The sequence below is a fragment of the Nipponia nippon genome, unplaced genomic scaffold (genome assembly GCF_047370975.1).
Source record: "Nipponia nippon isolate SJK-2023a ecotype South Korea unplaced genomic scaffold, ASM4737097v1 scaffold_18, whole genome shotgun sequence".
Classification (NCBI taxonomy): domain Eukaryota; kingdom Metazoa; phylum Chordata; class Aves; order Pelecaniformes; family Threskiornithidae; genus Nipponia; species Nipponia nippon.
In genome coordinates this window covers 3085125-3102686 of record NW_028262334.1, presented here as the reverse complement: position 1 = coordinate 3102686, position 17562 = coordinate 3085125, and the positions used below count along the sequence as shown (strand labels likewise).

At 42.2% G+C, this 17562-nt stretch overlaps 1 protein-coding gene across 6 annotated transcripts in view; it reads right to left on the bottom strand.

Moving 5' to 3' along the window:
* Positions 1 to 497: 497 nt before the first annotated feature.
* The window catches only part of CLIP1 (CAP-Gly domain containing linker protein 1), a 74216-nt gene continuing 57151 nt past the window's right edge, over positions 498 to 17562 (bottom strand). For 5 of the 6 annotated variants that reach the window (XM_087754975.1, XM_087754980.1, XM_087754977.1 and 2 more), the window contains 7 exons: positions 15086 to 15206; positions 9932 to 9984; positions 4373 to 4490; positions 3963 to 4122; positions 3131 to 3180; positions 1583 to 1707; positions 498 to 964 (listed from right to left, as the gene is read on the bottom strand). In XM_087754975.1, coding sequence (XP_087611101.1) covers positions 742 to 964; positions 1583 to 1707; positions 3131 to 3180; positions 3963 to 4122; positions 4373 to 4490; positions 9932 to 9984; positions 15086 to 15206 — 850 coding nt within the window. In that variant the 3' untranslated portion in view covers positions 498 to 741. Of the gene's footprint in view, positions 965 to 1582; positions 1708 to 3130; positions 3181 to 3962; positions 4123 to 4372; positions 4491 to 7395; positions 7417 to 9931; positions 9985 to 15085; positions 15207 to 17562 lie in introns of all 6 variants that reach the window. The other variant, XM_087754974.1, reaches the window with a different exon arrangement.

Here is a 17562-nt window from a genome sequence, read left to right as displayed (position 1 = left end):
ATATGCATATATACACACACACACCACACACGCTATATAGAAGCTGAAAGAACGCAAAAAAAAAAAAAAAAAAAGGATGTCCCACAACCTGTTGCAGGTGTGCACAGCGCACGGGTTTTAAAACACCCCACAGCAGCTCCGTTTCTTACCTGCTTCACGATTTCACGTTTTGTCAAACCACAACCCCGAGCTCACGTTCACCGAGCGAAATCACAGTCACATGAGTCAATGAGGATAAAGATGAAACGTTTCTCAACCCAGTCCAGTGTCAAAAAAAAAAAAAAAGCTTAAAAATCTAAATGTACAAATTCAGCCTTAAAATGGTTTAGTGCAAATACGAAAATTAACAGCATAATTTTAAGGTATTTAAATAAGCTTTAATATAACTATAGGGCTTCATTCCTATATGTGTTTTCCCAACAATAGATGCAACAGCATGGGGGCATTTCTTGTTAAGAGTGGGAACAAACCCAGAACCTGGGAAGAAATAGCATAAAGTCATTTGTTAAATCATTTATTTATATTTCACTTAAGTTTATTAATGGGAGATAGGGTATTTATTAGCGGAGGAGCAAAATATTTATCAATGTACTGATTCTGGAGTGGATGGGGAGGGGGAATGGGAGCGAGGGGGTACGAAACACCGTCCCTTTTCCTGACGTTGAGCGCACACAAATGCTGGTGGTATAAATCGTCCGGTCAGGGCGCGCAGTCAGTCCATCCTCCCGGCCGCGCGCTGCATTAGAAGGTCTCGTCGTCGTTGCAGTCGGCCGTCCAGTGCCCGAACATCTCGCAGGTATCGCAATAGGGGCGTTCCTCTCTCCTGCTGCCGTGGTAAGCCGAGTGGGGCGGCTCGTCCGGCATCTGCGCCTGGGTCGGGCAGTCTTCGGTGTCGTGGAGATCGAAGCAGCCGCAGATATCGCAGAAGAGACGAGGTTTCTTCTTCGACAGGCTTTCTTCCTCACTGCAAGATCAGCACCAGGGCAAGTCAAGCAGGGTACTTCTCCTTCATAAAGGAGAAAGGCCTGCTTCCATAGCCTGCCTCATAATTATTGAAACTAAGGAAACACCACTGCGCTCAACAAAAACATAATAAAAAAAAAATTACAAAACCCCTTCTGAAGATCTGACATCTTGACTACCTTGCAGTACCCCTGTACTCCCTTATACGATAATATTTACTAAACAAACTGCTCTGTTTGTGTAAATATTTGCACAAACACAGACATTAGTTAAAAATGAACACATGTAAACTAGTTTCTCTTCTCTCGCTAGCAGAGATCTGAAGTCACAAGATATGAAATAGGTTTTAGTTCTATTTCTCTGGACGGGGTCTCCCCCCCTCAATGCAGCTACCGGCCTCTTGAGAGCAAAGACTCTCCTACTTAAGCTGGAAAGGGCCAAACTCGACCAAGACAACAAATACGTTACGATACATCCGTGTTTGTGATCATTTTGCACCACCAGGTACGTGTGTCCTTCCCGACAGCTGAAATCGGGCTGGTGCACTGTGCCGCTGACAGAACTGACTGCTACCAACAGTTCCCAAAACACAAGCCAAGGTTCCCTTTAGGATTTCTACCTGTCATAGTTATTTATCTCCTCTTCGTTGCCATTGAGGGCTGCCTCACACATTCTTTGTATTTTCAAGTTCAACTCTTCGTTTCTCCTTTGCAGATCTACTATCACTGAATTCAGGAAGTCGATCTGTGATGGTCAAGAACAAGGACGGTCAGCAGGCGGGGGACTGCGCTTCGGAGCAAGCGAGCAACAAAGGAGCGGCCCTCAAACTGACACCTGCAGATCTGCATTAACTCTTACCCTTGGATCGCTGTATTACAAAGAGCACCCACGGACGCTGAGAGAACAAGGGACAGAACTTCCCAAAGGACCTCCAAGCCCCTCAGTACGATTTCTGTCCAGGGAGCTGGGTACTTCTGCCCAGCCAACACCTCTGACAGACATCAGTGGGTCTCAACCCACCACTGAGAGATCCAGTTCTTTTTCTCATGTTACATTTTGAACACAAATCCAGTTGTGGAATTCTGATCGGAACAGCATCTCCGTTCCTCTGAACCTGCAGCCCTCGGGATACTCTCAGAGCTGTCCCGGAGGGGCAGTGGGACAGCGGAGCGCACCCGTACGGCATCTCCCAAAGCTCGTTTGGGCCCCAGAGATCAGCAGGCCAGCACTGCAGCAGCACTGCTGAACGTAATCAAGTCATGCTCGGCCAATTAACATAGTGAATAAAATAAAGGAAGCCAAGAAGTGGAACAAACCTCGTGCTGATTGGAAGGAAGCGTTGCCATCAGCGGGTGAATTCAAGGAGGCAGAAAAACAGAAAAAGACTGCTGGTTAGTGTGTGTTACTTACACTACTTCTGAGCTCTGTACAGACTAGGAAGGACATTTTTTAATGAACATGACTGACATCAGCGATCTAACAAGGACTTTTATAACGAGCAGAAGGTGCTTCTATTCTAGCCATGTTTCCTAGGTGTTTGTTGTCACAGGCTGCCTGTTGCACGGCAGCACTTCACATGTTCGTTATGATTATCACACTCTCCGACAGGCATTTTTCCTGTTACCAAGCACACGCTGACAGAGCAACCTCCTTGCCCTCTTGCTGCCAACCCTCGTTCTGAGTGAAGTTCTGCAGTGAAGAAGCAGCAAAGATCAACATTTTCAACTGCAGAGGCTTAGAAGTAGCACGGGAGCTCAGGCAGTCCCTTTCTCCAAGATGGCAAGCACCACAGATTCAGGTGGGCCGCACCTTACTCCTTGTTCACATCCAAGAATCCCTTGGGAAGAACGGCAAGGAGCAGTTTATGAGGGTGCTCTGCTGGGCTGTACCTCACCAACAGGCCGCGGGTCAAAACTTGCCACCCCTGCTTTCCTGCTTGCTCCCTCATGTTCCAGTAACCTGAACTATTTCTCCAGTATCACTCATCACTTGATTCTTAATATTTACTGTCATTAATATTTCCCTTCAGAAGCAGAAGGTTACAAGATAAATCTGCCCATTATAATCCTGATTTACAAAATCTGTTAGGAACTGTCTTTTGAAAAATATTTCACTCTGCCTATAGGCACACTGCTGTTTTAGCATGCTGATGTTTCAGATCAAATACCTGCTTCTCTTTTGCAATTTCATCTTGAAGTAGATTAGCAGCAATGTCACCTTTAAAGAAAAAAAACAACAAAACCAAACAAGGTGTAAGTATCCAGTAATCTAAATCGTGACACATACAACGGCTCAGTCGGAGACGGAAATAACGTAACAGTCTCCAGTCTCCAAAACATCTTATTCTTGCTGCTTTCTCATCACTCAGTATAAGCTTCGGTAAGGGTGACTTCTTTGGGGCATTTTTTTGACCACTGCATTACAGAAGCATATTCAATACTGCACGTTACTTATTAAAATACAAAAAAATTTATGTATAGGTGACAGCTAACATTCACAGATCTGCACAGGAATGCTCCTCTGTTGAGAGGTGAGGCTGTAGCGGTACAAGGCTTAAGAAGCTCAGCATAAGGTAAGCGCGAGTGTCTAAAATGTGGGATTCCCAGTCCTGGGCTCAGGTAGGTGGTTTTGTTTTGACGCCTACACGTTGCTTTGCAGCTACAGCAAGCAAACCCAAAATCAGCCTAAGGGAGGCTCTCGCACAGAAGCCCCATAAAACTTCATCCTGTTTGTGGTGGTTTATGCACGTTTCATTTCAAGTCAAATTGCCCCCCGCCCCGGTGTAAACGGGGTTAACCAGCAATGTCAGGAGCTTTCGTATTTTGCAGCTGGTCAGATTTCCTTTGTTCAAAGCTTAGGTGTGTTCTACAACAGGTAAGCTACATGTCTCAGGAGGTTCAATTAGTTAGACCTCCTTTTAACGATCTGGTTAAGAGCTGCAAAAATCTACGGGATTAAAGCTGAAGGCACAGAGAGAGTAGAGAGGCGGTCTCTTTTACCTGAGGCGCTGGTTACAGTTAAAGGCTGTGCGTTGTTTTCCTTGAGTTTTTGCTCCAAGTTCTTCACCTTTTCCTCAAGTTTCAATTTGTCAGACTCCAGTGACTTAACCACCGACTGCAAGGTTTTTGCAGAAGCGTTTTCTCCACGGAGCACCGTGATCTGTAAGAATGATTTAAGAATGCTTAGGCCTTCCAGAATGAAGTAGTAAGGGCTAACAGCCACCAAAAATAGATGCCAGCAGTCACCTAACTAGGCACAGATACCTAAAGATTTCATTCTACGGTTTAACTATGCTAAATTAATAAAGAAAAACGATTAGCCAACTCTTCAGCAGCAAGTGTACAAAGCCACGTGCTTCTAGCCATAACTTAATCTGAAATTAAGACTCATCCCACTGTTCCTCATTTACCTCATTTCTGAGCTTTTCCAGTTCCTCATCTTTTTGTGTGATCAAGGCACTAGTAACACTGATGGATTTTTGTAAAGATGCTCTCTCTTCATCAATTTCTTTTTTTAATGTTGATTCTCTAAAAGAAAACCAAATACAACCAGAAATCATCTAAAGAATAGATTACTGTAGTCGCCTAAAGAAGTTTTAATTTAATTTCAAGTATTAGACTAGTGTAAGAAGTGGTTCTTAAAAAGCAATTTCAGTTCTGTACTTGACTAAGGTTTTATATACGTATAAGCATTTCAGATGTTGCAACTGTGGAAACAAAGCAAAAACTTTACCTAGGTAGTACATGCCAGAACCTGCATATCATCGTATCCATTTGAATTTAAAGAAGCAAGTTAATAGACCGGGGAGATACAGGATAAACAAACATGTTGCACAATGTTCCACAAAACCTAACTTCAGAGTTTTGTTACTTCTTGAAAATTATTAACAAGCAACAAAACATACATGCAAAGCTGATTATACAAGTTGTCATGCAAAGCACTGATGATGCTGGAAATATCAGCTGGTCCTCACTAATGTCAGTAACATCATCATTTCCTGAAACACGGACTGCGAGAGTTTCTGGGCCTTTAACGACTTCGGTTTCAGCACAAAACCACGTGGGATTTGTTTGACTTCATGGAAGAAGGATTAAAAAAATCCTCCAGAGCAGGCACAACCCCTTTCTGCGTGCCTACGTCCAGTTTTCCCAACCTTTTCAGCTGATCTAACAAGAGACGTGGCTTCTGCCTACAAATCCTGTCCTGCCAGTGATCTTAAGGCATCACAGCTATGACATCCTCACGCTGATGCTAATGAGCCTTCCTGATAGGTCACAGAATACACACAGATGCGTAACTGTCCTCTGATGTGAGGACTATTGCTACAGAAGTTCCTTACAAGCCAAAAGTTTTTTGTTTGTTTAAAAAATAATAATGAAAAAAGATTGTTACTTGAAATTTTTCTTTATTTATGTAGAGGAGAAACTTGCTTTTCAGAGCACCAAGCAGTGCCCAGCAGCTAGCTGTCAACTCTCCGAGCTTCTGGAGGTGCAGCCAGTTTCCTATGCAATTCCATGCACCTTGGTTTAGAAGATCATGGTCTCGCTGCCACAGCAGTGAGCTGCCTCTCTTCTTACTAGCTGCGAGTGCTGAAGACAAACTAGGCTACCTGAATGCATACCCACTACACAAAAAGCACGAAGTAGCCAATACTTCAAAGATACCAAGTGACATAATGATTTCATTTAAGTAACTACACAAAACTACGCTCTCTTAGGACTGTTCAAAGGATCAAGAGCAGAACACGTCCTTGTGCGACGATGCTCAGTAGGTAGGGGACAGCTATTAAGTTGAAACGGAAAAGTTTTCGTACCCACAGTATCTACAGTTAGTGAGAGCCACGATACCCAGACCATGAAATACAATAAATCTCAAGAGAAATAGGAAACTCAACAATGAGAGCACAATTAATGCAATTCGTTCATTGTTAAGATTATACTCGGGAATGGAAGCAGCAAGTGGAGAATCTGGGGTTCAGAGAAGCTGATGCAGATACCAAACAAGAACCGAAAGGTTGAGTTTGGTTTTGGTATTTTTACAATGAGAGAATTAATATGAACAGAAACACAACAAATGGCAGACTGCATGGTCTGGCCTTCAAATACAAGTTATATCCTGTTAACAAAAAACAAAAGGGCAACAGCATTTAATAGCTCTCCTCGCCAACCCTGATTCAGCAAAGCACGAAAAGCAGGACAGCAGTCTCTGTGTTCTTCAGCAGGATTACACACACGCTCTAGCCTAACCCGTGTTTTCAAATGCTTTGCTGAATTGGATCAAAAGCGCAGGGTGGTGGTGTGGGAAAGAAATGTGCCACCGATGCACGGGACGCTGCTGACGGAGCACAGCTGCCCTCTCCAATCCACTGAGCTGCAAATCCAGCGCTTGCTTAAGGCAAGGGAAAGGGGAAAGTGCATCTGGAAGTTGCTGCTCACAAGCTCTCCTGTACCTGAGACTTCACCCGGGCTTCCCTTTGCTCTGTACGCAGCTGTAGGAGGGCAGATGGAAACCCCAGTGACTCATCTCATGCTCAAGAGCTTGTCATTTAGCCAATGTTTCCACTTTTTGGTCAGATCTTCATCTTGGAGATCAAGACCAAACATATGCTTTTTGTACAAATATGGTTAACTTGCCATTTATTGGGCTTGGTTTCAACCACCACAAGCATTTAGGTGGTTGAAAAAGGCAAACAGTTTGTGAGCATATGAATATATATTTACAAATTCAATACAGGAGTCTAGAATACTATAACACAAGGGGAGAGAAACAAGAGAAGAAAAGAGGAGAGAAAACAAGAGGGGGGAAAAAGGTCCCTGCACTGTAGCACTGTTTTTTTCTTTTACAGGACAGTCTCTCCAGGAACCATGCTTTACAGCTCCAGCTGGAGGCCCTCTAAAACACTGGAACTGGAAAACCTACCAACATAGTAGGTGTATGTCACTACTTACTTACACGTAAGTGTAGATCACAGTTCACTTCCAGCATCAGCTGAGAGTCTACCCCACTGATGCTCTCAGCTTCAGTATCGTTTGTAGTATGATTCATATGAGAGAGAGTAAACGTAAGGAACATATGTTGAATGTGAAATAACTACATAGTGGTAACTTGCAAGAAAGATCTTGTGGGAAGTATTTATTTGGGGGGGGGGGGGGGGGGGAAGGAAATTGATCTGGTGAACTTAAACTTTTCCCCCGCCAATTCAAGTCCAAAATATCTGCTTGCCAGCAGGGCTTAAAGAAAACCAATAAAAATGACTTCGTCATTTCACACGCCATTTTAAAATTTCACTTTCTTGCGGAGGTTAACCCGTATTTTGAGCAGTGTGTGGAAGTCACGGGAGAGAGAGGTTTTTGTTTTGTTTTAACATAAAAAAAATCACCCAGATTCTTCCCTTACTACAAAAATAAGAAATTCTAAGAATGAAGCAAATACCTTAAAGTGTTACTGGGCAAGCTTTAAAAATGCAAGATAACAAGAACCACATGTTAGAAACATGGAGTAGAAATGCAGAATACTGTAAGGAAGAACTAAATTTGCACCAAGGGGCTTTTTTGTTTTGGTAAAAAATATAGACTATTTATATATATATATATATATATATATATAGCTGAGTATTTTACAAAACAAAAGCAAGACACCAAGGGACAAAGGCAGCCAAAATATGTACAACAACTTTACTTAAAAAAAAAAAAAAATTATTTATTGTAACGTGGATAGACTTTCTTGAGTCTTACCATTAAAGACACACAGATATAGCAAAGGAAGCAAGGGTAGGAAAGGGAAGAGAGAGGAATGAAATGAGTATCGATAAATAGCGCAAGCTCAAAGACAGTAAGACAGTTAGCAACCCACAATGAACCTAATGAGCTGAAGTAACATAGAACCCCCTTAGATTCATAAATCTCAAACTCCTGTTACTCCTAGCTGGACTGTTTCACAGAGGGAGTTGCTAAAATAGAGGAAGAGAATTCCTGTGGGTGGAAGGAAGGCAGGAAAACTACTGCTAGCGATTTGACCTAATTGAAACAAAAAGATGTCTCTCTCTCAGTATCTCAAATTCTTAAGACAAAAGGAAGAAATCATCGCTCATCTCATCACCAACTTCAGTGCAATTCGGCAATTTAGAGAGAGACTCTTTTTTATTTAATTAGCTCTTCATTCAGCCTAACTTTTTTGTTGCAAATAATGTCATATGCTGGCGTATTTTAACCCCTAGTGGCCTGCAGTCTGCTTCAGTGAGGCTGACTGTTTCTGCTACTTGTTTTACCCTTTCTATTGGAGTTTATTCAACACTGTTGAGAAATGTCATTAAGCCAAACTTGGGCATCTCAGTGTAACTGACTGAAGGTGAAGTAATGTTAAAACTCACTTTAATGCTTTCACAATTATGTAGCTTATTTCAGGCAGCTCACACAGAGTAAAAAGAGGAGAAGGAAAAATCAGAGCCACACACCTTGCTTTTTATAACTTACTACAGAATTTGTCTTTTAAACTGTATGCTATGAAACAGAATTGCTGGAAAGTACTGCATGAATCTTGGGTCCCTATTCTCTCCTTCCTTTCCTCAAGTAACTTTCAGGTATTACACTACTTAAAATAACTCTCAACTATGTAAAATACATGTTTTGGAACATGTTAAATAACAGGCCGTGAACAGCATCCTAAGCTGTCAGAAGCACTAATACCTTCCTTTTCCCTCCTGTTCTACACACCAACTATGCTGGAGTTGATCCTCAGTTGGTGTAAACACACTAATTATTGTGGGTGTCCAATGGTCTTTACACCAGCTAAAGATTTCTCTCCTTATCTTCTCCTTCACCTCTTCTTAAAAAAACAACTTACACTTCTGCTATGCGATGCAGCTGAGGGCTGAGTGATCCGGTTCATGAGGCTGGTTAAAGCCGGAGGTTCAGCCGCTGACTTGCCTCTCTGTATGACAACTGATCCAACTCTTACATCCTCTGAGGAAGCTTTAGCTTGTGTAATACCCTATGTGCCTGCTGTCCTTCAGAAGAGCGTGAGCTATAACAGAGTATGACCCACCTCCCAAAGAAGAGATTATTAGGGAATAAAAAAGGGATCAGTGTCTAATACCAAGTAGCTAAGGATGTGCATAAATACCGAAGTGCCACTCACTGTTCTTTGTTGCCACCATTATTAATGCAGGAAATTTAACAGGGGTTGGTTTGTTTTTCCTGGAACGCTCTTGGTGTCATGGAGAGCTGCATCTTTTTCTAAGGATTTATATAACCACTTTTGAAAAGCCCACATTTTCCTAAAGACATTGTGGCACTCCGCCAATTAGCTTTCCATACATATATTGCAGAAAGACAGTAAATTTTGTAACTCGGGACCATTTATTGAACAGCACAGTTTACAAATGGATGCCCCAGTCACCCAGGACAAATCTCCTGGTATTTAAGAACAGTGCTGAATGAACTGCAATAACTGCTGCCACAGGGAACTCAATATCCCAAAGCTATGAGAACAAGGCTGAATAACTGCTGCTTTTCTTTCTTTTTTTTTTTTTTTAAACAACCACCCCTAGCATGACTGTATTTTTCCATTATTCTTCAAGAACTTGATGGGTCAGATCTGTATGCACGCATATTTATCAGACTGATGGACAATCCAATATTCCAGAGCAGACTAAAACCAAACACACTAAACTGGTTACTGAAAATGAAGAGAACTACTACAATGCAAGAGGTGCATAACTAAAGAGGAAATGATAAATACCACTGCTTAACATGTTCTTATATTAATACAATTACATTTCCTTCTCACTCTTAATAAAGAAAATGGGGAAGATATCATCTGTAAGCCAATCTCTGTAACAACCTCAGGACTTTTAACCGTGATACAACAGGAAAGAACCGCTTGTTTCTTAGCACTGTTTTTGTATTACATTTTCTGAAGTTTTGTGTAGAACTCTACAGTTAAACTCACATCAGAAAAAACAACTTACCTCTTTTTCATCTCTAATAACTGGTTATTGAGTACTGATCTCTCCTCTTCCAGCTAAAACACAAGTACAAAAAGACTACAGTTAATACACTAAGGATTGCTTCCTTAGTATAATATATCTGAGCATCATTATCCTCATAAAACAAATGTGGGAGAGGCTACAGAGCCCACAAATCCTCAAAGTAAATCCTCAGTTTTCTACTAGGGCAACGCACGCACACAAACACAAATTGTTCGGTGACCAAGAACATGAGCTAGTGAGTGGCTATTACCGCTTTATATAGTACTTTCACATCCTGTGCACACACGAGAGGTGTGAGGCTAGTATTGCTATTGATATAGTATTGAGATAGAGAGAGAGAGAGATACATACAGTATATACAGTGTTGTCAGGCCCCATGCACACCAAAGAGAACCGTAAACCTTTGTGCGCCTGGCTATTATGTTTAGCCCAGTATTAGTGAATTACTGGATTTGCTGTTGTTTTGACCTGGATAATTGTACTACTGATCCGTATTTGTTACTGTACCGTTATTTATAGAGATAAATTATTGATCCCTAAAGCTGTTGGCCTAGTGTCTGTTACTGTATCCTGAAGCTGTAACTCGGCGGGGCCACCTGAAGCCCTTACAACTAGTAAGGCTTTCAAGTGAAAATATTGTGGCTGCAGGTTCTTGGGGTCCAAACTGACAGGCAGCACACATAGGTTTAGGAAAAGCAAAACAAAACAACCAACCATAATTTGTACAACAACAAAACTGTAAAGCCCCACCACAGAAACACTGGGGTAACTGAACTTCTGATAAGGTTAAGAAATTAAGTATTTTTCAGGCCAATTAACTATTTTTTGCCATCTCCTTTCTTCTTACTCAATGGCCAAAGTCAGCAACTGCTGCCCTACAGAACTGCTTATAGTAGCAACTACCAGTGCCTTGACTTGAACACAGTCTCTGTTTAGATTTCACAGGCTTTCAGGGTTCATCCACAAGGTCAGCAATACATACATACATCTATCATGGAAACTCCAGAGCCCTGGGAACAACAGCAAATAATCTCTTATTGACTACATACTTTCAGCACTTCGCAGACATTCAGGTTGGGCACAGAAAGTGTTAAGCAAGTTCCAGTGGAAAGGAAGGCTGTCCGCCAGCCTCCAAGACTAGGCTAAATGCAGCTCCCCTAGATCAACTGTCTCCTCCATATTTTCCGACAGCTTACCTTCTCCTTTCATGTACTGCAGTTCCGTTAAGCCTTCCAGGTTTAAGATTGATTGGTATCATCTTGCTGGGGCTTAAGCAGACAACTTTATTGATACAAAAAATAAGATACTAAAAGGGTGTAGAGAGACTTATATTAAGAAGTCTTAAAGAAAATCAAAATGTCTCTCTCAAGGGAAGTGCCCACAGTAAGACCATGAGCAGCCAAAGTACTATGGGGGTACGGCCAAGTTTTTCCTGCAGGCAAGTCAAAACCAGCAATTTCACTAGCAGCACAAAGCATGCCCCCTGTTTCCTAGAATTTTTGTCTGCTTCCTACACAGAGGCAGCCTATATGAACTCCTTACAGCTGTACAGACTGATGACAAAAAAAGAGAAGGAAAAAAGAATATGAAAACTCGGAGAAATGTTTCACTTGTAAATCCCGGTGAGCTGCACCTCTCCAGAACCCCCAACATCTATTTTATATGGTCCCTCCCTCAGACTCACATTGCACTCTCTTGTGCATCACACTTTTCCAGCTGCTTTTTGGACTACTTTTCCTCCACCAGCACTAGCATTTCTCTACTGTGCAGCATCAACCTGGCCACATTCCACAAACAAATTGCTTCGTTTCACCCTAGGCCAGCTTAACTTTCTGGTGTTCATGCTCTTGACTCGCAATTGGAAAAGCCTCCTACTGACGTTATTCACCCTTTGCTCCCCAGAGGCCGTGTCCACAGAGCTCCATGATGCTCTCCCCACCCTGCCTCCCCAAACACACCCCACTGTTTCATCAGTTTATTTTAGGAAAAGATTGCAGTGCCTGTTTAACTCGGAAAATCCTTCAACATTTGTGGAATGCTCCAAGACTGCGTGCATAAACCCTGCATCTCTCCTCCCTTTTAGTTCCCTGGTCGGCTGTGGAGAGATGAGTGATTTTTGTACAGACCAAGACAGAAGTGGATTTAAAAGACAGAAAAGTAAAGGACACTATGTTAGGGGAGTTGCAGCTGGATCCAGTCACGGATCGAGCCTTGAGCAGCTTCGTGGTAGAAGGGGAGAAAGGACACCCCTTCCCTCATCAACATTTCTCCAGCAATCCGCTCACTCTCTTGTTAGCCTGAGAGCAGACTTCTCACATACCGTTAATAAAAGATGGACCAGCTGAGCTAGTAGGTATTTCTACACTTTTTCCAATGAAGTTAAAATGCCTGGGCAGGTCTGAGGCTCCCAAAATGCCACAACAAATAATTTGAAGCCAGAAAAGTTCCCCAAGCTCAGCATCTATCTGAATGTGAATCTTTAACTAATTACAAACAGCTAATTATTTATGGATCAATACAGAAAAGCACCCCTCAGCATCTTTAGTATATGACACTTTAACCTTTAGATGTCAGGATAAATCATTCATGAAAGCGTATTCATTAATTTTGCAAAGTGTGTCACATGCAGCCACAGATTCACTAACCCAATTGACTAACACGCTTGCTAGAATTTATATAGTTACCATAGCGACTGCTCAAAATACTTAAAACATATGCTTGCTACCTTTCTTACTGCATTTTAACGGGCACGTGCACAGGAACTCACAGACTGAAGCACTGCCACGTTCTGTGCCTTCCTCCCTGCTGTCCAATGTTTCAGTAACCACTGCATGAAGGGCAGCTCCGTGAGCAACCCTGCTCTGCGTGAGACCTCTTCATTGCCACCATGGACACTTGTTCTCTAAAATCCAATCGAGCAGTTCTTCATCGTGACATTTTTTTCACTCCCCACAGACAGCCTGAACCAAGAAAGCCCAAAACATGCTGCGACTTGGTGCCTAAACACGGTGTGCATTCACCCAAGTGACAGCAAAGTAAAAGTGGTGGCGGGGATCAGTGAGGCTGGGCTAGCTCAAGATTGCGAGACTCCTCAAGGCCAGCTGGTTTTGTTGCCATTTCATTAAGAGAACTCAGCAGAGTCGGAGGTAGAACGAGGGGACCGTAAGTTCAGGTTCTGCAGGAAACACGACAAAAGTCCTGTTCCTCAGGATACCAGCAGGTTTCTATCAGAATGAAAAGGATGGTTAGTACTTTACATGCTCCAGATGAGACAGGGGACGCTTTTTAGGAGAACAGCTGCCTCCACTCCCAAGTTACCAGGAAATACGACAGTTCTGGGTAGGCAGACCTCACGCTTCACCCGAGACGTGAACAATACGGAACTGAGAAGAGACGCACGCATTAGTTATGTGACACTCGGAAGGAAACCTGCATTTTAAATGACACCATTTTGCTGTTCTTCCTTTTGCTACAACAGAGCTCCCAGAGCTCTAGCAGATCTTCCAGATCTCCGATCTTGGAGCCATCTACTCACGGGCAGAAAAGGCTACGGTGCAAGTGAACTGACAATGTTCCAGTTTGCAAGATGATCGACTAATCCCTGTGCTTCCCCCGTTACAGCTGTCTATCCTGGCAATGAGAGAGGGATCCCTGCTGACAGATCCACAGCAGGCAGGATGCAGACAGCGGGACTCCTTCGCACGGTCACCTGGAAACAACGGAGGCCACGGACTGAGATTGCAGTGACCGCTGCCAGCCTGCGCCTTGTGGGCTGAAGGGTCCCTTCCCTCGAGGACTTTCTCTATATCAACTCTGGCTACATACAACAGGCAGAAAGATTTGACCAATGTTGCCGAATACTTTTCAAGTTACAACTCTTTCTGAAAATAATAGGTTGCCTCAAAGATTCTGAAATAATTTAAGAAAACACGTGGGAGTGGGGAGCAGAGCTCCCACTGGCTGTTTGGGATGACAGCGTTCTCTTACCACACCACTACTCAGATGCAGCATGAGTCAGTGGTTGAGCCCACACGTCTGGGACTCTTGTTAATCATCTCCAAAGCTCTTTAGGATGAAGGAGCTCGTGCATTACTCCTGTCAGCAGCCAAAAGGATTTAGAAAATGGCCAGATCTGTAGTCACCCATCCTCGGTATTTCCAAGCAGGACCCTTGGGGAAAAGTCAGCCTCTTGGCTTTAAAAATATTAGGTTTTGTTGCAGGATGTAAGAGATCTGTCCCACTGTCGCTGGGAACAGGCATACCCCTCTTCTGCACAAGTGCTATCTCAGAAAGGCAATATATAAACCCATGTCTTCTACGTTCTTGCTTTTGGACAAGATCTTCCAAAGATGTCTTCATGGTGTGGCTGTCACCGGAACTGCTCCACAAGAACTAACCCCACCATATTTAATGGCTTTACATCTAATTTATCTTTTAGCAAGTACCAGTGTTATAAGCTGTGTAATTAAGCCCATACTTTAAGATTCCAACAACATGTTCAAATGTAATAGTAAAAAATGGAAAATAAAATTTAAGAGAGTCTTTTTCTCCCCTATAAACTACCGCCAGAAAAACATCTTACATTGATTCTAGTCCTCCAATACCCACTACCTGGCTGCAGCACTGTTCATGTACGTGCACAGCATGAAGTTCAAGCAAGCGTACACGTGCATGGCGCTTTTTAAAGACAGAGTCCAACCAAGTAGTTTTAAACACTATTCTGAAATACATCCCAAGTACTCCTTTTTTTTTTAGTAGGAAGGGAGAGCAGGAATAAGGAGGAGAATTAAATAGCTAGATTTCCTTAGTACTGGGTAGATGGAGATTTCCACAGTTGTATAACAAAATTACTCCTGACAGAAATAGCAAGTGTCTGTTAATGCATTTGGCTAAAGCATATTTAATTTATGCTTATTCCTAAGCCTCCTAAGTATCCTTCACGGCTTACGTAACCTTCTGTTAGCCTGCAGTTCTAACCTCCCAATGCAGGTGGCTTCCAAATTTATTTTAAAACATTCTCAGAACAACTCATCTTTCAAGCACAAACATGCAGTGCAACGTCAGCCAGGCATCAGCGGAAACAGCACGCGCAGCACTTTCACCACAGATGAGGAAACGTTCCAGCCACTCTACCTTCTGATGACTTGTGACTTCGTCCCTGCTCCTGCCCAGCTCCTCGGCAAGTTTCACGTTCTCCTCTTGCAAAGCTGCAAGCTGCTGGGACTTCTGAGCTGCTGCCAGCTTCAGCGCTTCGCTGCGAGGACAGAGAGTGCATCGTTACCATAGGAACGAGAGAGGCAAGAAAAAACTGTGGGAGAGATTCAGCTTCACAGCTCGGAAAAATACATCTAGGTCACGTGTCTAATGGGATCTATAATAAAGGTGACAATCTATACCTCAGATGCACAGGGATAGGTTTAACCCTGAAAAGCAGTAGCAGCACAGAGCTCCTTTTCCTTTAAACGTATCAGATACTCAAAGAAATGGAAGGTAAGTTCAGACTGCTAGTTCTGCATGCTTCCGATGGGTAGCAAATGCTTGGATTTAGAAATACAGGGTAGGGTTTGACGAGAGTGTTGGCGAGGTTTATAGCCTAGACTTTCTCAGAAGTGAACTTTGTAGCCAGAGGCAAAACATGAGAATTGTTTAAAAAAAAAAAAAAAAAAGATAAGAAAGGAAAAAAGGCAAAAAAAAGGAAAATAAAAAAAGAAAAAGAAAAAAAAAGCTTACAGTTCCACTTATTTAAATACTCCCTACAAGGTCTGACATCCAAACATACAAGAATGTGCAAGATGACAGGAGGCTAAACAGGAACGTATCTAATCTATTCCCTTATTTTAAAAGATACAAAGACAAAACAAAAGCTGAAGAAGAGAAATGCTTTTGCAGCTTTCATTAGCCTGTGTTGCTACTAGTACGTGTGGTTTCTTTAAGGTAAGTTTATTTTCAACAAATTTTTGAAAAAAATATTTTGCATGCCTGCCTGTAACACAAGTGACTAACACAAGTTTTTGTAAGATTTCACAATATCTTTCAAAAACGAAAAAAGACACGCTTCATTTCATTAAACAGTAATTTTTATGACTGTGTTTTGTTTTCATGAAAAGGAATCTCAGTACTCCTAGGTGCCAATATTACACAGAGTTAAACCCTGACTGGAATATTAAAAATACTCGTATGACACTGGGAGGTAGAAGAACCCATAAGTCAGAAACTTACTCAAGCACTTCAAAATACAAGGACTCTATGGTCTATTGTTGGGCACACTTAAACAAAACGAAGTCTGATTTACTTTGAGTACAGCATGTAATATGACTAAGATTTTCCAACCATTTCTTCTATCTGGTCTCACCTTGACCGATTTCCAATCTGGTCCACCTAGACTGGATTGAACAGGCTAGCTCACATCACTGAACATCGATTCAAATTATCTTGGTATGAATCTACTTGCTGATGCAGGAACATTGCCTATTTTTAACCACGATTGTTTGCTGAACTGCAGTACTAACGAGTTCTCCTCTTTCAGCTTTTGGTGTTAAAGTGTAGGTTAAAGGCGTTATAAAAAAAGCACACAAAATATAAAAAAAGCGCACAAGATACTGGGGTCAATTTGTGTGAAACGCTCCCCTGTGTTTAGCGCCAAGGAACTTTAAACTGAGAGCTGCAAGCGCACTTGACAGTATGCAGTACTAAATGAATACACAACATCCAGCCGGTATTTCTGCTTTTCTTCATCCTCGTTTTACACAGAGAGCTTTTTACAAAGGCCACCAGTGTCACTGTAACCGCCTCCCACCTCCAAAAGGCACTGCTCTAGAGGCAGCAGCATGGCCCTACCTACAGTCACAGCTCCCGAGGGCAAAATTTCCCCACTACTCTCCTTCGCAAAGGCAAGGGCACTGCCTTCATCGACTGACCTCCCAAAGGTCTTTTCTCTACCCACGTTACTGCTGATCAAGAAATGCCAATTATCAAGCAAATTCCTTACTGTAATTAAAACAAGGCAACACACAAAATAATTATGACAACAAAGATCAATTAAAAAACAACTAGACAAGCTTCCGCTTATCCACAATGTCTCATACCACTGATGATTAGAGACCACATTGGGCAATAACCTATGACTAAGATTAAACTTAAGGGAAAAAAAAAAAAAAAAGAAAACAAAACCAAACCCACAAAGTGATCATGATCATGAGAAGACTTTTCAGTGCTGAAGATTTTCAAGGAAGTATCTTCTATAAATAAGTTCTGCTTGAGAAATTACAGTCTAATACATTTTGTCTTTCCATGATACGAGAGGATGCTAGCCCCTTGCTATTCTACCATTAGAGCAACTAGCCTGGAAATAATTATTTTGCTTTGGCATTTCCCATGAGTGCTGAGGCAGGTAGGAATTGCTCACGGAATGAAATCCTGTCTTTCTCCAGGGAGGCTGCTGTCTATACAAGCATGCAGGTTTTTAAAAGCCAGCAGTAAAAACTGTCAGTCAGACAGAAACTTAGTATTAATTCTGTGTGCTGATTTCCTTTGTGTCATGTCTTCACCTCAGAGCAGTGGTTAAGAACTGTCACAAAATGACTTATGGAACTAACAATAATTAGCCAAAG